This window comes from Pituophis catenifer, unplaced genomic scaffold, assembly GCF_029215685.1.
Source record: "Pituophis catenifer annectens isolate HBS135680 unplaced genomic scaffold, rPitCat1.0.hap2 SCAF_4, whole genome shotgun sequence".
In the NCBI taxonomy this organism is placed as follows: Eukaryota; Metazoa; Chordata; class Lepidosauria; order Squamata; family Colubridae; genus Pituophis; species Pituophis catenifer.
In genome coordinates, this window is record NW_027256884.1 from 29,588,690 (window position 1) to 29,611,521 (window position 22,832).

A 22,832-nucleotide genomic window follows, 5' to 3' on the forward strand; every position below is an offset into this window, starting at 1 on the left:
TTTTGTACCCATTCCCGAGCTACCACAAGATGATCCCCAAAATCCCTCCTTGATGGATTGGATTGAACAATTAAAGAGCACCTGGGCAGTGACTCGGAAGGCATTAGATGAGGCACACCGGGCTCATAAGGCGCAAGCCGATAAGAAAAGGTCCCCAGCTCACATTTATAAAGTGGGGGACAAAGTCTATTTGTCTACCAAATACTTACAAACCACCCAGAAGTCCAAAAAACTGGGGCCTAAGTATGTAGGACCATTCCGTGTGATTAGACTGATTAATCCAGTAACAGTTGAATTGGAATTGCCAAAAACCTTGAGACGAATACATCCTGTATTTCATGTTAGTTTATTGAAACCTGAACACTCATCTCCCCTAAGGGCTGATCAAAGCACCCCTCCAATTCCCATTCTCATAGAGGGGGAGCAACATTTTGAAGTTAAGGAAATCTTGGACTCTAGAAAACACCATGGTAAAGTCCAATATCTGATTGCCTGGAAACATTTTCCTTTATCTCAGGCTGAATGGGTGAATAAACGAGATGTCCGAGCTCCCAAGAAAGTACAACAATTTTATACCAAATACCAGATAAACCATAATTATTGTATATATTCTGTTTCTCTCTCTTTTCTTTCCTTTTATTTAGGACTAACGTCTCTTCTGCAAGGGGGGCCGAATGTCAGCCTCAGCTTTGCCTGCTTCAGCTGCCATAAGAAACGGGGAGGGATTAGTTATGGAGCAAAGGGGGGGGAAGGGAGCAGGAGGTGGTTTTTTTTTCTTTGTAGGATGAGTCTTCGTGAGAAACTAAAGTGAATCTTCAAAAGGGGACGGCTGACCAACTGCCCTACATTCCTGATGAATGACGCTGCCAGACGTGTTGCCACCTGACCTTTGGAAGACCTTTGGATTGGCTGATGATTTATGAACATGAGGGGGGGGAGAAGCTTAGTAGATGCATTTCGCACATTTTGCTCACTTCCAGCTTTACCTGGGTTGCTATCATTTCATATTCAGTAAAAGTACTAAATTCTTCAAAATGCTTGAGTTTGGGGTTTTCTTTCCTGGATACTGAAGGAAGCATACCTGACACAAAGTGAAAATAAATTTTGTAAGAAGCATAAGTGAAAGGTGTAGGACCTTCAGTTCATGCCATTCACATTTGTATATGAGGAGAAAGGGAAGTTGGCTTAGGGAGAGGTTAGATCAAACCCTAGAAGACCCATAAATTTATAATTTTTCCCCCAATTTGGTACCTCCAAATGTGTTAGAATACAACTCCCAAGAATTCTCACTGGTGTAGCTGTGTAGATAATCATTTATTTATTTATTTATTTATTTATTTTATTTTATCATATTTATATACCGCCCTACTCCCGGGGGACTCAGGGTAGTGAACAGCCAAGATAAAAATACAATAACATACAAAAGTTAAAAGCTATTAAAAATAGATTAAATAATTTGGGCTCAAAAACAAATCTAAAAACATCCAATTTATATAAAACATTTAAAACCCAATTTAAAAGGGAGAGTTAGGCCAGGCCAGCCTGTTGGAATAAAAACATTTTTAGGGTGCAGCGGAAAATGCGTAAATCTTGGATCCTCCGTATCTCCAGGGGGAGCTCGTTCCAGATGGCAGGTGCCCCTACAGAGAAGGCTCTCCCCCTGGGGGCCACCAGTCAACATTGTTTGGCCGACGGCACCCTGAGGAGCCCCTCTCTATGGGAGCGAACTGGTCGGTGAGAGACTACTGGTGGCAGAAGGCGGTCTCGTAAGTACCCTGGTCCTGAGCCATGTAGCGCTCTAAAGGTGGTAACCAAAACCTTGAAGCGCACCCAGAAGACCACTGGGAGCCAGTGCAGCTCGCGTAGGAGGGGAGTCACATGGGAGCGCCACATCGCTCCCATCACCACCTGCGCGGCCGCATTCTGGACCAATTGGAGCCTCCGGATGCTCCTCAAGGGGAGCCCCATGTAGAGAGCATTGCAGTAGTCCAGGCATGAGATGACAAGGGCATGAATGACTGTGTGTAACGAGTCCCGATCCAAAAGGGGACGCAACTGGTGAATCAGGCGAACCTGATAAAAAGTCCTCCCGGCCACGGCCGTCATATGCTCTTCTAAAGACAGCCGTGAGTCAAGAGGACGCCCAAGTTGCGAACCCCATCTGTGGGAGCCAACGACTCACCCCCAATAGTCAGTGATGGCACCAGCTGACTATATTGGGACGTTGGAAACCACAGCCACTCGGTCTTGGATGGGTTGAGCCTGAGTCTGTTCCTCCCCATCCAGATCCGTACGGCCTCCAGGCACCGGGACATCACTTCAAGGGCATCATTGGGGTGGTCTGGGGTGGAGATGTACAGCTGGGTGTCATCAGCGTACTGGTGGTACTTCACCCCAAAACCACAGATGATCTCGCACAGCGGCTTCACATAAATGTTGAACAGAAGGAGCGAGAGGACTAATCCTTGCAGCACCCCACATACAAGGGGCCTCAGGGTCGACCTCTGCCCCCCTGTCAACACAGACTGCGACCGGTCGGAGAGAAAGGAGGCGAACCACCGTAAAACAGTGCCTCCCACCCCCAACCCTTCCAACCGGTGCAGCATGATACCATGGTCGATGGTATCAAAAGCCGCTGAGAGGTCTAATAGACCCAGGATAGAGGAGCAACCCCTGTCCCGAGCCCTCCAGAGATCATCAACCAATGCGACCAATGCCGTCTCCGTGCTGTATCCAGGCCTGAAGCCCGACTGGAATGGATCTAGATATGTCGATTCATCCAGGTACTGAGGCAGCTGTCGCGCAACCACACTCTCAACAACCTTCGCAACAAAGCGAAGGTTGGAGACAGGACAATAATTTGCTAACACAGCCGGGTCCAGGGAAGGCTTCTTGAGGAGGGGCCTCACCACCGCTTCTTTCAGGGCGGCGGGAAAGACACCCTCGCTCAAAGAAGCTCAAAGATTTGGTAAGGTTTTCAATATTTTTCAGATAACTGATATAAGGTTGTTATTTTTCTCTTGGATTTTTAGTAGGCAATGTGTGGTCAATTATACAGAAAATATCCCACATCATTCCCTTCAGTGTTTTCATGCGTGGTTTGCAATCTGGAAGCAACTCATTAAAAAGTAAAGCCTTTGTCAACTTGAGATTGATTTATCTTGGCACCAACACAGAAGTAGTTCATCAGGGAATCCTTCAAGAAACCTTTTTTCAACTTTCCAGTCTATCTCAAAGCATCCCCTGGCATCCCCCGAACGTCACTAGTAGGTCTAGTCCCACTTGACTGAGCTGCATCAAGTCATCATTGAAGTGATATAAAAGCTGCCTGTATTATTATTATTTTGACGCAAGAATGGTTGGTTAACACTAGTGGATGTTATAAATCACTGCCACAGAAATGGGTCTATCAGATCCTTCCTGCTTACAAACTGCTCTCCTATACCTGCATGGCTATATCCTCCTCTTTGCTTTGGTATTGGAGATTAAATCCTGTCTCTTCTGTACCTCACTCCCAGCATGTAGAGCAGGGGTCAGCAACCTATGGCTCTGGAGCCGCATGTGACTCTTTCACCCCTCTGCTGCGGCTCCCTGTCACTCAAAATATGTGTCACAACCGCCAATGTGCAACACCCACCGGCATGCAATTTATTTAGCTTTTCAACCCCCGGTAGGCCAACCATGGATAAATCCAAGAAAAAAGTTTCAGAAGAAAACAGAACGTTTAATTCAACTACATATGCTAGTTTTATGGCCGCTCAAGAAATAGTCAGGCACAGGAAGGGTTTTTGTGGCTCCCGGTGTTTTCTTTTCTGTGGGAAACTGGTCCAAATGGCTCTTTGAGTGTTTAAGATTGCAGACCTCTGATGTAGAGTGAAAGTTTGGGGAAAGTAGTCAAGTAATGATACCTCAATGGACTGATTTGTTCTTTTTTGGGGAATGGCAAGTAACTCCAATAAATTGAAGCATGAGAGAGCTTAAAATTGAATTTTCTATTTTGGGGATGATTCAGCCTGTTTTATGGATATCATTATTTTAGCCATGAACGCTAGTAGGAAATCATACTTATCAAGTTTTTAAAAATGAAATGATAAAAAAAATATCAAACTTAAAAGATACAGTCATTTTTGTTAGAAAAGATCCGTTATGTGCTATACATTTGAATTTGATTGTCCTTCTTTGACATGAAACTTAAATTAGTAATGCCACATTTATAATACTGAAGGACAGCATGACATTTTTATTAGTGTTATGTAATCCACTGTTGCTTCAAAACATGCAGGAGCATGTTTGAAATACTACTATTTGAAGATGTTCTTTTTCCAAATTTCTGTATGTATATGAAACAGCTTCTGAAGCAGCTGACACACATAAACATATAAGTATATCGGAAGATGGTCACCAGCAGATACTAAGTTAATTTTGTTATAACATATGTGGCTGTATGTTAAAATTATCTGTCTTCTTCAGTACATTTTATGCCTATTCTTCAAATCAGCAGCCATTCCACTGAAAATGACCCATAGAAATAAATCTTCGAGAACGATAATGATAACCATACCAATAGTATAATAAAAATATGGGAGAAGTATCATAAGAAACATAAATACACTAAACTTCATACAATGTTTTTTCTGAAGAAGGTAAAGATGATCAAGGAACAAGGGTTAATCAATAGATGTTTTCTAATTCTTACATATTTCAAGATTTGGTAGTACATAAAATTACAATAAATTCTTATGAAGGTTACTGAAGAATGAACCAAACCTCCTAACTGATTTAATTATGTACAGATTAGCACTATAGCATGCAAAACAAATGCAGAAGTTTGGAGATCATAGGAGAGCTTGAATTTGAAAACGTTTTAATAGGGTACCTAATAATAAGTGTTCACCCCACAAATTTATAAATTACTGAAAAAAACAATTTTAGGAATCATAGGACCAGATATTCAGACTTTTCAATGAAAAGGGATTTATTGATGCAATGCTTTTTTGTTTTTAAATTTTAACATAGCAGATGTTAGAAGCATCACTTTCTTATACTTTCATTCTATTTTAAAGAGAGTCTTTTGTTATTCAGAATGATTCAAGGCATACACACTATCCTATTTTTCATTTAGAACAGTTTGATTCAACCCAGATTCATAAAGAAGTAATGCATTCTGTTGCTGCATTCAGTCAATAGCTCCATGTCAGCATCAGTTTAAATGCAAGTACATCTTTTCTCTTCAGTTTAAAAAACAGGGGATATGTCAACTTGGTTTTATACAGTGTATAGTCATAAAAACTATCCAACATTTGTAAAATTCTCTTTGCAGATACTCAATAGAAGAATTTAAAAATCTACTTAACACAAAGTCAGCATCATCCATGACTGGCTTAAGTATCCAAGTCTTACATTGCCCTACTTGGAAAAGCTAGGGATTGAACCAGAAATTTTTACTAAACAACATATGTTGTGATGCTGAGCTCTAGTCCCATGTACTTTCAGCTTCCCCAGTCAGTCCTCCTGAGTCATTAACAACATAGTTGTTAGTAGTGGCAGCTTTTCACTATAGTTGCCATGTCATAAAATTCATAGATTTAATTTCATGACCAGTGTAGGCCAATTATTTTTAAATGATGGTGTCTATTTCATTCTGCAAATAACCGGTGCTTTATGGGAGGGAAATATTTCATGACTTTGAAAGCACACAGAAAGCACCTGGATATTTAAGAGGTTTAAACATATAGTAAGAACTGTTAGTCTAACACAGCGGTCTCCACCGTTTCCAGCTTTGTGAACTGGCGGGAGGGAGAGGGGATGGTTCCCCATGCAGCTACATTTCTGCCCACCACTTGCACAAATGGAGCTGTGTGTTAGTGGTGGGATTCAATTTTTTTTGCTACCAGTTCTGTAGGCGTGGCATGGCTTGGTGGGCGTGGCTTGGTGGGCGTTGCAAGGGAAGGATACTGTAAAATCTCCATTCCCACCCCACTCCAAGGGAAGGTTACTGCAAAATTCCCATTTCCTCCCAATCAGCTGGAACTCGGGAGGCAGAGAATAGATGGGGGTGGGGCCAGTCAGAGGTGGTATTTACCGGTTCTTTGAACTACTCAAAATTTCCGCTACCGGTTCTCCAGAACTGGTCAGAACTTGCTGAATACCACCTCTGATGTGCATGTGTGCTCACCCACCCACTGTGCTTGCAAGCAGAACGGTGGACACACGCATGCTTGCCTGCCGCTTCTGAGGCCTGGTTCTGAATGGGCCACAGCCTGGTAGTGGGCTGCACCTGGGAGTTGTGGACCCTGGTCTAATAAATATGATTGCAAAGGCCTGAGTTTAAATTTCAGAACCAACTGCAGTTTTATGTACAGTTACTTGAAGTCACTGCATTGAGAAGGACTTTTTTCTTTTTTTTATTAATTTATTTCTTTTTATCAACAAGGATAAAGTAGAAAACAGAAAAATAGAAAAACGAACATCCAACACTAACGAGAAAAAAAAATCTTGTGTACAAAAAGAAATAAAGAAAAAAACCCCACAGATGTCATATAGATCTAATATGGAACCAAAAAAAAAAAATCTATTTTGGCTGGATGCTGAAAAGTAAATAAAAAAAATTGATAGGTTCTCCTCCCCTTACATAACAGGTCTACAAATAGTTATAAGCTTTCCCGTCCTTATTTAACAAAAATACTATATTAAATAAACAAATACTCCAGATGAGGAAGTCTCTGACTAATAATCAAATAGACCCACAGAGGGACTTATTTCTGAGTAGGCAATATAGAGTTGTAATTTTAATAGTCTTCAAAGAGTCAGGTACACTAACAGAAGCTAAAAATAAATTCTTATCTGAAAGACAATGTTGTGGAAAGAAAGAAGCCCTTAAATGTCTGGAAAAAAATGCTTCAGAAGCAAACAATGCAGAAGATACAGCAGCACACTCAGAATCTACTTTTATGTGCAATCGCTACAATAGCTATGATTATCGCAGGATCAGTGTACCTGATGCATTAAAACGCTCATACATATGAGAAAGTGATCATTTGTATGATCATTTATATGAGTCCTGCCATCCTTTTGTGATAAAAAAAAGAATTCAAACATCACTCACATGGGAGTAGCTCCTTTGTTTAAAGATCCTTATATCTGAAACCTAACAGAGTAATGTAGAATTACTGTGCCTATATTTTTGGCAGTGAATTGAAATTAGAGCTATTTTTATCTTAGACTGAGAGATTCTCAGACATTTCCAGTGAAACAAATTTCTGCCCCTATTGCTGATACATTTTCCATGCTAGTGGTCACCACATTATCATATTATGTAACAGTCATAAGGTTTCTGAACATCACTGAAGATTCACTCGTCAGTACATGTGAGGTTAACTCATCAAAGATCAAAATCTCAAGGAAACTCATTAGCCAAGCAGTCGGAGGAGCAGTGTCATTTCCTTACTCAACACTCATTTGTGGGTCATGATGTTTGCCTGTTTCAGAGTTCATATTTGGAAATGTTTGCATTGGGTTTGCGTGTTGTCTCAGAGCAGATAACAAGAAATAATATCAATGTGTCACAGGAAAAAATTCCTAAATAGAGACGTTTCTGTATCTATTAACTGAATTTTAGATTGAATAGTGGAAATAAGGGCCTTTTGTTCACCCATTCATTGTCCACATAAAGTAGACCTACTCCCCTGTAATTAAACATGCACTTACCTGTAAAATAACAGAGTGGTGTGGATTGAATATAGACTAAGCTAGTCACCAACTTCTTCGTAGACATGCCTAGAATTACACTGTCAATCATGGTACAATTATTTCAAAGATATTTTTTAGAATAGAATAACAGAGTTGGAAGGGACCTTGGAGGTCTTCTAGTCCAACCCCCTGTTTAGGCAGGAAACCCTACACCATTTCAGACAAATGGTTATCCAACATCTTCTTTAAAAACTTCCAGTGTTAGAACATTCACAACTTCTGGAGGCAAGTTGTTCCACTGATTAATTGTTCTGTCAGGAAATTTCTCCTTAGTTCTAAGTTGCTTCTCTCCTTGATTAGTTTCCACCCATTGCTTCTTGTTCTACCCTCAGGTGCTTTGGAGAATAGTTTGACTCCCTCTTCTTTGTGGCAACCCCTGAGATATTGAAAGACTGCTATCATGTTTCGCCCTAGTCCTTCTTTTCATTAAACTAGACATACTCAGTTCCTGCAACCATTCTTCATATGTTTTAGCCTCCAGGCCCCTAATCATCTTTGTTGCTCTTCTCTGCACTTTCTCTTTCTAGAGTCTCAACATCTTTTTTACATTGTGGCGACCAAAACTGAATGCAGTATTCCAAGTGTGGCTTACCAAGGCATTATAAAGTGGTATTAACACTTCATGTGATCCTGATTCTATCCCTCTGTTTATGCAGCCTAGAACGGTGTTGGCTTTTTTGACAGCTGCTGCACACTGCTGGCTCATATTTAAATGGTTGTCCACTAGACTCCAAGATCCCTCTCACAGTTACTACTATTGAGCAAAGTACCACATATACTGTACCTGTGCATTTTGTTTTTCTTGCTTAAGAGGACACATTAATTGGTGAGAAGAGAATAATTCCAGAATCTCCACAGAATTCTTGATTCAAAATTCTTCCTCAACTCTTGACTCAAGAAATACTAATAATCTGATTCCAAAATAATAGTTTTATAAGATAACTGCAAAATCAGACTTAAAGGCAGAGGAAAATAATGGCTACAAAAACATTCATCCGCAAAAAAGAAGCAATTTTGCTTAGTTAAACACAGGGCCTTTAGATAATTTAGAGGCAAATGTTTAATAACTATTCACCCAATCTCATGATGATGGAACACTAAAAATTCAGTTTGTCCCTTTATTTCTGATACTGTCATCAAGTATTACTGTAAAATATTAATGAAGTACCAATGCATCTCAATGAAACAGTTTGCTTAGAAATGAACATAACTTAAAATGTATACCAGCATGTAATGGTTACCATGGGAAGGGCAGTAACTGACAAAACAAATATGGTGAAAAATATTATTTACCAAAGGTTGTGAATTTATTTTGTTGCTGTTCAATTTATATGGCTGCTCATGTGCCAGAGCAAGTATCAACAGCAGTATTTAGTAGCAGCAGTAACAGCAGTATTAAGCAATTGCTTTAATACCATAATAATTGCAATTTTGCTCTATCTTCTATCTATCTATCTATCTATCTATCATCTGTCTAATTTATAGGTTATAAATTAGATAGATGGCCATCTCACTATGCAGAGTGACTTATTGATTTGATGTTTAATTAGAAGTTAATAAAAGCAGATGAAACAGTATTTGCATATCAGATTTAAATATTTGTATGGGGACTGCTAGGCTAAACCTCAACTTTGTAGATCTATTTTCTTTCCTACTACCAAAATTTTATTGAATGTATCAACTTCAAATGAATGTTGGAAATGCAAATGTAAAGAAGAGACTTATTTGTGGTGGATATGTAATAAAGCAAAGAAAGTAGTAGGATTCATATTCTAATACAGAAGATCCTTAAAGTGAATATAAAGAGTATTACATCTATGAAATGTGCAAAATATTTCTATTTACTTCCTAAGGCTTTTTTCCATGCATTTAATTCTTGGTGATCCAGGCTGGATATGGCCTCAGAAAGTAGAGCTTTTAGCAATCATACTGAATTGCTGTAAGAATATCAGTTTTTCCATCTTCCATCAACCAAGAAATGTAAATAAAGTATTTCCCACATTATAAAGCTGCTCAATGAATTAATGGATTGACAAATACTAGCAATAAATTATTCCAAGGTGAAAGAATAAAAGAGCACCATTTGTGGTCATCTATCCCCAGGTAAAGCCAATCAAACATCAATGATAAGGCTACCAATTCTGGGCTGAAAAAAAAAACCTGGACAATCTCTAAGTGGCAACGAAGAGTCATCTAATTATCATTCATCTTGCAAAATGAAGCTTCTTTTTTGTAAACTGGCTTGCCCAAGACAACATGGACACCAGAACTAAATCTGCAACTTAAATGCCAACTTTGTTCCCATATACATCAACATTACGACGTAGCCTAATAGCTGCACCTACAACAACTGGGGAACTTAAACCACTTTGTCTTCCCATTATGGTATATGCTACCATTATTCAACATCTTGCCACAATTAACATTGGGCAATTTAGGCAATAATAAAAAATAAATGGGCAAAACCTATAAGCATAAATGGCCATATTGAAAACTAGTGACAGTACATTTCACTCCTTCAAGACATTCTATGTTGACCCCAAAAATAATTGAGATGTACACAAAGACTGGTTTCAAGATGAAATAGTGGCATCAGAAATTATTAAAAGATTTCACACAATTCTTCATGGATTCATCAAAGACCAACATTTCTTATCTCATAATATACATTCGTAGTCTGAATGCAAGAATGTTTGTGGCTCTTTCGTCATTCTGTCCCCTCTCTTGCTTTCCTTCAAGCAAAAATTATGCATTTGTGTAGGAAATCTGATGGAATGAAAAATGTGTTTAAGGGGCTACAAGTCTTGTTTTGCATTAATTTTACCATTCATTGTATCAGAGACAGGACTGGAGAATAGCAAATTTATTGGCCATCAAAAATTACACCTGTATGTAAGTAGTCCTCAACTTATGACAACTGGAACCAGCGTTTCCACTGCTAAGAAATACACTTGTTAAGTGAGTCGTACCCAATTTTATAACTTTTTTGCCCTGGATGTGAAGCAAATTACTGTTGTTGTTAAGTGAATCAGTTCCCCCCAATGAATTTGCTTGTTAGAAGCCGACTAAGGTGGTTGCAAATAGCAATTAGATGACCCTGGGACACTGCAACCATTGTAAAAATATTGCCAAGGGCCCAAATTTTTATCATATGACTGTGGGGTTGCTGCGATGGTCATAAATGCAAGGATCAGTTGTCTCTTTTTTCAGTGCTGTTGCAACTTCCAACAGTTAGTAAATGAATGGTTGTAGATATTGAAGACAATCTGTACTAAAATGCAAATATGAACTCAGTGCTTCTTCATTTGCAGAGGCTAACATTAAAAATCTTGCAGGAAGACAGGTACAATACACTGCATTTATAAAGGAAAATGTTTGTACCTCAGGATTGAAATGAGGGCTCCTTGGTGCTCTCTTGAGCTTGGATTTTTTTCTTGCAGACATTTCATTACCCAAACTAGTTAACAGCACTGATTATGTTACCTAGTTTGGGTAACAAAATGTCTTAATGAAAACAACCAAACCCAGAAAACACCACACTATATTTTTTATCCCAGTATCCTTGTAATGATTGTCTTCAAGAGGTATCCCAGCTTTCTAAATTATACTATTTTGTAATGGCTCCTGCATTACAAATGTGAGATTGAATCTAGATTCCAGTCTTCAAATAATTTCAATGTAGGGCAGGCAAAAAATGTGATTGTTCAGGAATAAGATCTGCAGCATCATACTTTGGGATGGGGCAAACACATTTTCTCTTTTTCCTGCTCCACAATTGAAGTAATACCAAAAATGGGGTATTTGAGACAGCCTTTTGAAAATTTGGAAAGGTTTTTTTTTTAGCTCTGAGAGTTTGGTCCTGGACATGTATACATCCAAACTAAACTGTTTCTCCGCGTCATATATGTGGGTATATGTATAATTTTGTATATATGTATGTATTTATTTAGTCATGTTTATGTAGTGTTTATTAGAGGTGGAGACCCTTTGAGAGCTGTATGCAATGGAATTTCATTTTATTGTATGCTGATTAGTCTACATTCAAAGTGACAATAAACTTAGTCTAAGTCTAAGTAAATTTTATTTGCTCAGTTCCTGTATATAATCCATAAAGGGATATCATGAATCAACTATTTGCTCACAAACAATTTTAGTATTAAGGTTAGATCTCTAGATTTATATATAATTCATATGCAAGTAGGAACTTGGCTCTTTCAAGTTCTTAACAAGCCACACTTGACATTCTTGGGTGAATGAAAGCAAAACTTTTCTCAGGCAGAAAAGGATCTTGGAAAGTTCTTCACACCCCTCAATATTATATTAAAATTTTAACTTAGAAAAGAAAGAGAAAGTTTGGAAGAACATTTCCCACCCTCCATAAAAAGCTATTGAATCCATTATTTCCATAGGAAAAAAATATTTTATTTTTTTTAAAGAACAAATTCAGTTTGAAACAGATGTGGAATGTGAATTTTCATAGATTTCAATTTCTCAAAGGGGCTAACTGCAACATAGAACAAAGCAGATTTCAAAACTAAGACAGTCTAGTTTTTTTTTTTAAAAAAAGAAAAAAATATTTATAACTCAAGCATAATACTGTGTTACTTACAAACTGGACAAAGGAATTTTTAAATAAATATTCATGGTACACAATTACAGCACAAATATGCAGCAATTTGGCAACCTTTTTAAATCTTATCTCTTTATCCTGGATACTGTGCAAAGGGGAATGACACGGCCTTTAAACAAGCTGTAGCTAAATACATAGCAAAAGTCAGATTTTATACAAAACATCTTGCTTAGACTTTATAAAAAACCAGTGTTGCTTTATATACACAGTCTGGTTAAGAAAAGATGTTTATTCTTGATTCCATGTGTATTTTTAATTGAATCTTTATTTAAAAAGGTGAATAAGGCTACTGTAACACCCCAAATCCATATACAGTCAATCTCAACTTATTTACAGCATCTTCACTCTTAAAACAGGATGTTCTAAATTTTCAAAAAGTTAGGGCTAACACAAGCAAGGCATTTACAGTAACTTTTCAAAGCTGAACCAAACACCAACCTCAAGGAACAGTTGGCAAGATTGTCATTATTCTGCACAAGACACAACACAGGTACACGGGGCTCCTTTCTCCCAACCCCCCCTTCTCCTGGGTTGCAGGTTGCTCTTCTTTATAGATTTATTCAATATCTCCCCTCCCCATGTTTAGTACATTATAAGAAGGGAACTAACTGGCTAAACAACCTCTTTCAGGTTTTGTTTTTTAAAACTACCCCATCTATTTTTCCACTTCCCCTCCAAATCCTAAGGACTTACAAGAAAAACCTTGCATGGATGGGTTCATAGAGAGAAAAGCTTTAGGAAAGGACTGCTTCTGTGCTGCAGCTAGTTACCATAGTAACCTCCCACAGAACCATGCTACTTCTCGCTTTCCTCTCCCCTCCATCTCTCCCTTCGTGCACCAACGTCATTTTCAGGTTCAGGAAATACCAAAAGTAATCATTTCTATGACAGGACTCTGTGGTGTAATGTGGTGTGGTGATTTTTGTTTTTTTGTTTTTTCCTTTCTCCCCCCCCCCTTTTTTTTTCTTTTGCATGTGCTCTGTGGAAGTTGAGAACCTTAAAATGCTGTAGCTACAACTTCTTTCGAGTCCAGAAAGTGAAGTGTTGCTATGGTAACAGGATTATGTGATAAGACATCTATTTTGCATAGCACATAAAAAAAAGTAGATTTATGTCCCCCAGGGTGCAGAGGTTGAAGGAGAACAACAACTATGCTTCAAAGCAGGAACTTTATAGTAAACTTTCCTATTGGTATCCAGCTCAAAAAATACTCCATCTCATAAGGCAAGGCGGGAAAACACAGCACAAAAAAAAAGAAAAAAAGAAAAGAAAAGCCATATCAGAATATCTTGTTAAAATACATTGTGTAGTTTATACACTTATCTCTCATGATTCAGGGGCTTTGTTTCCTAGTCTACTGGTTATGTAAAACAGCTAAGAGGGCTTGATTATTTTTACATTTCTTCTCACTATTGTTCTTTTTGGAGTTAAAGATCTATTTTCCCCCAGAAGTAGCCAAAGTAGATTTCATGGTCACAGAGGAATTTCACATCTTCTGTAAGGATTCTGTGCAATTTCAATATATAGATATATTAGTAATCTGAACAAAATCTGCTACCATACATCCCTTGGGTTCTATACACTTATTATAAATAAGTCACATTATACCTCCCCTTCTTGTAGCCAAATGTGTTGCATCTTTATGTGGTGGTTTACCATATGTGCTTTATTTCAGAAAGAGAAAAATCCCACAAATGCAGTGCAAGACTAACTCAAAATGCACTGCCAGAAATCAGAATGTCAAAAGGCTTGATTGAAGGAAAAATACAATCCTGACCAATTTTTATATAGATGTGAATGCTTTGTTTTAAATGATGGAATTATAGCCCTCTTGACCATTAAGCTTGTGATTTGTCTATGTCAGATGTTATGTCAGATGTTGCTGTTTTCTTTTTCCCTATTAGATAAAATATGATAAGTAATAGCAGCTGTGTCTGCTTAAAAAAATCATCTGAAGCAGACCAAGATTTTGCTACAGCTAGTTCAAAGCTGTACATCTTATTGCTGGTAAAGTACCACAGCAGTCGTGCCCTAATATATCACCAGCAGCCTTCTATTGTCTTGTCTTTCAGGCACATTAATTTACTTGCACTACTTTGTGGGGGAAGTATTTCCTCCTGCAAGTTACTATTTGAGAAAACCTTGGCATCCTTCAAGTACAGACCCTAATCAGCTGCTCCTATTGCTGTGTGTTAACACTCTTCATTGAACTCCGGATATCAAAGTGCTGTGCTATTTAAATTGTCTAGCTTTGTCTAGTTGATATTCCAGAGACAGTAGCATTCTTTCAGCCCTTCCCTCTCTCTTCTGCCACACGTCACTTCTATTGTGGATTCGGCCGACAAGCTAGCTTTTGGCTGGAAGATTCTCCTTTCAGCAAGCCCAAAGTCTCTCCCAAAGCATTATCCATTCAAGTAAGGCTGCTTTCACAAATAGGTGGAATATGGGATGGTAAAAAATAATTTTTTTAGAAAAATCACTTTTCCGAAAGCAATGCATGACATGGAGTGCATAAATTTTCATATGAAGGATGACAGAATGCCGTTCGGTTGAAGTAAAATGCCACAGGGACTGACTAAAACAAACAAAAAAGTTTAAAATCTTACTTAAAAGCAGAGGTCTGTAAGACAAATCCATGAGCACCAAGAGAAGCACACACAAAGTCACAGGACTGCATTTCAAGCTTGATGACTTAAGACTCTCTTCCTAGAATGCCTAAAACCATTAGTATCTGCGAGTTGCTCCATCTTCCCTGGGGGGTTTTGTACGTGCCTGAATGCCTACAGCACATGGCTTAGAAGGTGATGAACAAACAGCAATTGCTATGGGAATCTTCTATGTAACTTCTTCCAGCTTCCAAGTAAATGCTTGTTCACCAAGACAGGAATTCTACAGACTCGAAAGCTGCCCCCTCAAAGCAGCTCTCTGTAATAGGGTGGAGCTTGCTGTTCCCTCCTCTGCATCTGGTCCAGGAATCCACACAGTGGCTCATCACAATCCCCAACCTCTGTGTCATGGATAGCATTTGACCAGACAGAGAGAGAGTTTCAAAACAGGTACCACACTGAGTGTTCATCAGACCTTGTAATAAATGTTTGCTGGGCTTTGAGGGGGCATCTCTTGAACTATGTACACAGGATGTCCATAGTCACCACTGACTTTCTCATAGTGAGGGCAAAAAACACTATCTGCAGTCCTCAGAGGGATGATAATGTCACTGGGTTCAGACCCGTTGTTGTTCCCACTGCGTTTTGGGGTTGCTAATGTACTAAGTGACAAAGTTGTCGTGTGCTGAGGCGAATGCTTCCTGTGTCTCCTTCGATACTTCAACAAAAGAACCACCAGTGTGATGATGATGAGGAGGAATATGATGGACCCTGAAGCTATCCCTGCAAATAAGGCCACCTCTGAACCAAGGATACTGGAATGTCCAGCTTTGCTCCCATCTGAGTTGGGACCTAGGAATAAGGTTGGAGGGAGACAGGGAGAGAAAGAGAGAAAGAGAAGGGAGAAATCTAAGTTCAAAACAATCACTGTCCATCACCACTTTGTAGCCATATTTAATTGTCTTCTGAAAACCTGAGTAGCTAGATGCAACCGTTCGCATTACAAAGACATTCTGACCTTTGTTCTCCTATCATGTTGCTCCCAAATTACACTTTGTATCTCTCTTCACCCATCAGCATAGAAGGACAGCACTGATAAAACAGCCTTTGATGCATGTTATGTCTCCCCAGACATTGGCCAGCTTAAGGCAGCTAATAGAATAAAATAGGGAAACAGGAATTCTCAAAACTCATCTGTCACTATCTTTTACAAACACCAATTTGTATTAAACTATACTACTGTGTGCCTTTTCCTATCTGCGTATGCATCTTTATTATTAGCCCAGAATTTAAAACAAAATGAAAACACTGATAAGTGGAATAGGTATCTATAGGCTTCAATGTAACTGTTCTAATACTGATTGAAGGAACTGATAGCTTATCAGTGTTGGGACTCTAGCCAAACCCAAGTCTTGGAACTGACTTTTAATAGCTTTCCAAACCCAATGTTATTCAACTGGTACATAGAGAATCATATTTTGTAGTGAGGCATCATGGCCCACTGGAACCTTCTAGTGTAGTATTTTTCAAACTTGGCAACTTTAAGACGTGTGGACTTCAGCTCCCAGAATTCCCCAGGCCATCCTGGATGGATAATTATGGGACCTGAAGTCCACACACCTCAAAAGTTGCTAAATTAAAAAAAAAGAAAACCCCACTCCAGAAGGTTCCAGTGTGTTGGTCATACTTAGTTAGCAAGGGACATGCTGCTTATAAAATTCAAACAGTAAAACTGTGACATCAGAAGCAAGCATAATACGAGCAGCAGTCCTTATTGCAAGGATATTTAAGTTTTATTAATTAAATCAAATGCTCTCTCACTGGAAAAAATCAGTGCTAATTTAGCTGCAACTGGATGCTTGATTTAAATGGGAATATTGCTGTGATGTTAAATTTAGGTGAAAAGCCACTGCACATTATATTTCTAGCATATAAAAGAATTGATGTTTACTAACTGCCAACTAAAAGGTCTATAAGCATGAGGGCGAATAAATTTGAAAAGAAGCCATGAAACAACTAATGGGAATTTTAAAATAAACTAGTATCTACGATTGAACAGTAATCTCAGTTTGCTGTTCTTTCTCCTAACTTTCTCCAGTGTATTCTTTCTTGTTCAAGTGAAGTAAAGAGAAGAAGCTGATGTTAAAGTGGTGGCCGGTAACATAATTAACCAAGCAAAAATGCCAGCCACCATGGCATGCCAATATAGAGGGAGGGGGAGGGCTTTTGAACCTTGATAATCAGTTTCAGGAGATGGGAAATTGCAACACAGAGTCACTATCATGCAAACTTTATGAATGTAGCAGTGGTTAGTTGCTCTAGCAGAAGAGCAAGCTGTTGATATCAATAGGGACAACCTTTGTACAGCAACTATATCTTTGCATGGGAAGCTGAAATCAGGACAATATCTCTATTGCTAGCTTCTCCAAGTAATAGCAGGCTGGTAGTTTCACCAGGTCAGGAAATGAAACTTTCAGAAATGCTGCCAGGATACAATGATGGCAATCCATAATTGATTAAATATAAAAATATAAATTTAAAAAGCATATCAAATAAGAGGGTTTAACTATGTCCTGGACTGCAACCCATGTTTTTCTTATTTTTTTTTCTTTTAATAAAATCTATTTCTTATAATTGCAAGATGTTTTAGAGCAAAATCTGTTCCTAAAGATCAGTAGCAACTATGTACGAAACCAAATTTATACGAAACCAAACAGGAGAGCGAGGGAATACATTTTTGCAGAAGCTCTTTTGGATTGGTATATTCTTTTTTAAAATTGGCTGTTATATATTGAATTTGTTTGGTTTGATTAATGCTTTTGAGGTGCAATCTGATGTTCCCAGGAGACTTTTCCATGAACAGATAGAAAAATGTTTGCATAGATTGTCCCTTGATCAGCAGCCAAAGCTCCATGGCCATGCAGGTGATAAGGACAAAGGAACATACCAGAATGATATAAGGGAAGCTCTGAAGCTAAGCATTTTCATTCCCCAACATACTCTGAATTTGTATGTGTGTGAGAGAGGGTTATGCCAGTCTTGGAAGAGACATAGATAACTTCTTTCCAACAGAATCAGTGGGGAGGAAGCATGTTTTTAAGAAGAGGAAAAAAGGAAAAAAGCCATTCTGTCACTCTTGTTGTAGCTGTTGCAAGCTCTAAGGAGTTTAGGAAGTGGTAGCTCCTCTACCGTAGGTAATCTCTCCCCCACCCCAGTCTCCATAGGATTGCATTTAGATAAGCCCATAACAGACCCTCCTTCAGGATCTAGATGTTCTCCTGTTTACCTGCATGATCCTTTACAAAGGGACTTGTTGTGGAGCTTTTCCCGTTGGTACCAGCTTCCTGTTCCGGGCGTTTAGTTGGATCAGCATTATTTGGGGACCCACCAGAATTGGGAACTGAAAGAACACAAATGATTCACTACAAACTAATAATAATGTGCTTTCTAAGCTGGTTATTAATTTTCATGAGGCACGAATGGCTTTGAACAGAAGGTCCTTTATTTAGAACTACAAGGAGATATGAGAATCTAATTTTCCTCTTTAAAGCAAATTTTTTTAAAAAAATAATAAAGCTATATAGTTATTTTAGAGATTCAGATCGTGAAGCTATCAGCAAAAATGAAGGGGGTTCCTGAAATTGGCAAGAAAGCCTTTGCAAATGACATTTCAGCACAGCCAAGCAAATTGATTGACTACTAAATCAACCCCTAATTAGGAAGAACAATTCATTCTTTCCCTGTACAATAGGTTATCTGTAGATGAGAAAAAGACCATGAACAAAACCCTCATTTTTAGTGAGGTTTTGTTACAAGCAAAGCTATGAAAACATTAGCTCCCTCTCCTTTTAAAACAATTTTGAGCTGTGAAACTGTACTTTAATATATAGTCTACAAGCAAGAATAACTGGAGCACATACTATTCAAGGATGACTTATCCTTCTAAGAAAAGCTGTTCAATGAAAAGATCTTAGTGAATTAAATCTTCCTATAAAATGTCAGTAACTTAGCTGCAGAAAATAGAATTTTGCTTCAGAATATAAGACAGTTTCACCCACTTTGCAAAGCCAGGGCCATTGAATTGGGGAGCGAGAGCTGTTTACAATTGTTGAATGAATAATAATAATAATAATAATAATAATAATAATAATAATAATAATAATGATGATAATAATAATAATAATGATCACTACCTTGTTCAACTTTCATAAGGATCTTCATGGCTTTTGTCTGGCATACACCTCCCTCCTGGTTATCCAAGCCTTCAAGGGATCCATTGGATGTTGCTGATTGGGGGGAAAAATCAAATTAAAGTTTTCAGGATACTAACAGGTACAGCCTCACACACAAAACAAGAGTAGCTGAAAACAGATGTCACTTGTCCAAATTTACTTCTGTTGTTCAGGTTTATCTAGAAAAAGCTGGGAAATACTGGCAATTAAGAGAACAAACAAACATCCAATACAGGCTGTGTTTTTAGTTTCTAATTCTTCCAGGTGCCTTTTTCCATAGCTGTCAACTGACTTATTATGCCAGTGTTTGCTCTCCACACCCACCTCCACTCCCTTGAAAAAATGAGTTAGTTCAGAAAGAAGTCTGCCAAGTTCAGCAGAACAAGGAAGTTTAGTTTTTAATTTTTTTATTGAACAGATGAAAAACATTCAGTATTTTTAGATTGCGAAAAATTGTGAATATCTTTGTTTTACAGTTTGTAATAGTTCATTTATACATTCTAGTGCTACATTTATACATTCTAGTTCATTTATACATTCTAGTGCTTGCCTTTATATACTAATAAGGTCAGATATGATATGAATGAAAGTCTAACATCTATTTAGCTTTGTATCTTCAATGAGGCAGGTAAATCTGCCTCCATTTACTTGAGAAACAGTAAAATTATTATCAGGGGATGTTTTATTTTGGGGAAAACAGGGGGAAATATATATAATAATAATATTTGGGGGAAATATATATATAATAATTTAAATAATCATGTCACCACATTCCCAATTCCTTAGCTACTTTACCTTAATTAATCCTTTATCTACACTTATCTAGTGATATATAACAATCCTAAATGAAGAGAGACACTTTCTCCTTTAAAATGGAATCATATTGCTTGGCTAAATTCTCATGGCAGCAATCGTATTCTTTCAGCTTACAGCTCTCTTCACACAGCTCAAAAGCATGCTCTAAAAATACTGATTATGTAGATCAGTTGAGAGCCAAACATAAGAAAAGTGTCCCTCAGAAAATAGAATAGGTTAAAATTCCTGCCATGTTATTGATTAGAAGACCACGAGGGGCAGGATGGAATTGGCAGGCTACCACTCTAATCCGCAATGTTTACTACAGAAATCATTCAGAAATAGTCTTGCAGATTGTCCATCTTGATTTACAAAACTAAAATTGCTAATTTATTGCATCGGTGCCAAATGGTTGATCTTCATTTCTAAAGGAATCGTCCCTACACATACACAGAAAGAGAGAGAGAAAGAGAGGCTCTTCAGCCTTTCATAGCACATATGCTACATCTGGCCACTTACTCAAAATATGAAAGAAAGGGAATAAGGGAAGGCCATGAAAATACTTGTAGGGTTTCCCATGGAGAAAAAGTAATTAAATGAGACTTCTGGCACTAAGCAGAATCTCCCTTTCATCTAATTTAGATAGGGCCCCATAAGTCGTCTTTTTCTTTAGGTCTTTTAGTTATCCCACATTTTTCCTGGGGGATTTCTTTTCTTAAAATGTACCTTATATATATTTCCTGTTTCCTTCATATGCCCAGAGTCTTTCACTAGGTCTTCCCAGCCCCATGTTGATATTTTTCTTTCTCTAATCTTCTCACTAGCTGCAAAAACTATGAACTTTTTCTCTGCCTTTGATCTACTTCTTGCTTTTGTTCTACGTCTCCCTCCTTGTGTGTGTAACATAATTCCTCCCTACATGAACTTCCCTTTCTTGCAGCTCCTTCTCCTATTTTTCTGGATTCTGAAGCCCATTTTGTCTTCTGGTGTTAGAGACTAACAAAATTTCACCTCTTCATTTTCTAACTTCTGCTGTACATTTTTAAAGTGAGTAATTCAGGAGAAAACAGATCTGATGTGTTACATTTGAACTGCTAGAAAATAATGGAGATGTATAGTTTTGTTTTGCTGAGATCTTTTTCTTCCCCCAGAGAAAAGAAAATCAATACTAAGAACCAGTTTTGGACATAAATCAAATGCATCTTTTGTTGTGTTTTTATGACCTTTTGGTTTTTGCCTTTGTGCCCATACGGTTTACAGAAATAATAAAATTAAACTCTAGTAGACAGCATAGTTAATAAACTGTGACTTGTTCTTCTTAATGCCAAGATGCAGGAATTCACTTGTTTAAAACCTACCTTTCTCTGATTAACATGTAAGAGTATAGCCAGTGTCATGCTGATTTTCAAAAAGAAAGGGTATGGTTTGTTATCTTAACTAGATGCCACTCTAATCATGTAAAAAATCCAGAGCTTTATTCTCAAAATAGAACAAAACCAAACCCTTGAAAACTAGTATTGCCAAAGAAATATATAATATTATGTAGTTGCTTACCTTAAGGAACTGAACCTGCCTTGGCTTGAAGCTGGTTTTGCAAAAATGCTCATGTTACATGTATAATTTAATGTAATCTGAAGGAATTATGGATATTTGGTAAATGATTTTGCAATAAAAAATATCAGAATTCTTTACTGTGGGAGCTAGTGGCTTCTTTCAGAGTCAATTTTTAGATGTCTGAATAACCAGGTGAGTAGCTTCCTGCACTTCCTGCACTGTCTAATGTATTCTGTGTATGTGTGTGCATTCGTGCATGCATGTGACATGTTTATAACAAAAGAATGCTGATGTTTAGTTAATTTTGTTAGAACACACAAGTTCTCACCAGGCTATTATATTCCTCAGCTTTTACCCTTCCTTTAAGTATATTTCAAATGCATGTAAAGATCTAAAAACGCAAACTAAGCCTCAGCTCCAATGCAACTACAAGTCAATGTGATAAGCTTGATCAATTGTTCTTTTCATCCTTAGTTCCTGTCTTGAAGGCTGAGGAGAGAAATGAGCCAGGAAAACCATACAAGAGCTTCATTTCTGTCATGCTCTTGACAGTACCCACTAGACACTACCTACATTCAAAATGTGACCATCATCTACCATACAAGCAATGTAATGGATTTTTGCCATGTAATTGGAACACAGCAAAAATGTACCATAATAAAAAAATAAAAAAAGATGGCCAGCTACTAGCAACTTGCTAGGAAATCGAACAGTTGTGCATGCTTGCAAATAATAATAATAATAAAAAATTCTTAGGTTGCCACATTAGTTAAATTTATTTTTCTGTTATGTCCAAAAACATTTGCAATTTACAGCTCAGCAGTAAGGTTTTTGATAACCATACTTAAAACCATAATACAAGAGTTTAGATATGCTGCTCCCATTTTTTAAAAGTACATGATCTGTATTTCAGTCAAATGTGCTATGCAGAAAAACATAAAAACCGGGAGCATATTTTGAATGCCTCTATATAAATGTTTATACACATTTATTTCTGCATTTTTAAATGCAGGTTTTCTATTATTTGACCTAGTACTACATAGCATGTGTTCAACGAAGTGAGAGAGCTTAATATTTTCTAGGATATTTTAGCATATAGAATACAATCTACAAATTAATATTTTATTATTAGTATGATATGAAGCAAAAAGTATTTTTCTCATGTTTGAGATAGAAATAAATTAGTAATGATAGAAAATGTATAAACTGCAAAATATCAACCATATATTTCTGCTATAGAAGGACAGTGTGTCTAAAGCTATGTCG

The 22,832-nt window shown here is 37.7% G+C and overlaps 1 protein-coding gene across 1 annotated transcript in view; it reads right to left on the reverse strand.

Moving 5' to 3' along the window:
• Window positions 1-15,415: 15,415 nt before the first annotated feature.
• EFNB2 (ephrin B2) overlaps window positions 15,416-22,832 on the reverse strand; it is a 46,638-nt gene continuing 39,221 nt past the window's right edge. Inside the window, exons 3-5 of the mRNA XM_070943216.1 lie at window positions 19,179-19,271; window positions 18,272-18,385; window positions 15,416-15,837 (exon numbers count right to left, since the gene is read on the reverse strand). Of these exons, the coding sequence (XP_070799317.1) occupies window positions 15,455-15,837; window positions 18,272-18,385; window positions 19,179-19,271 (590 nt within the window). The 3' untranslated portion in view covers window positions 15,416-15,454. The remainder of the gene's footprint in view (window positions 15,838-18,271; window positions 18,386-19,178; window positions 19,272-22,832) is intronic.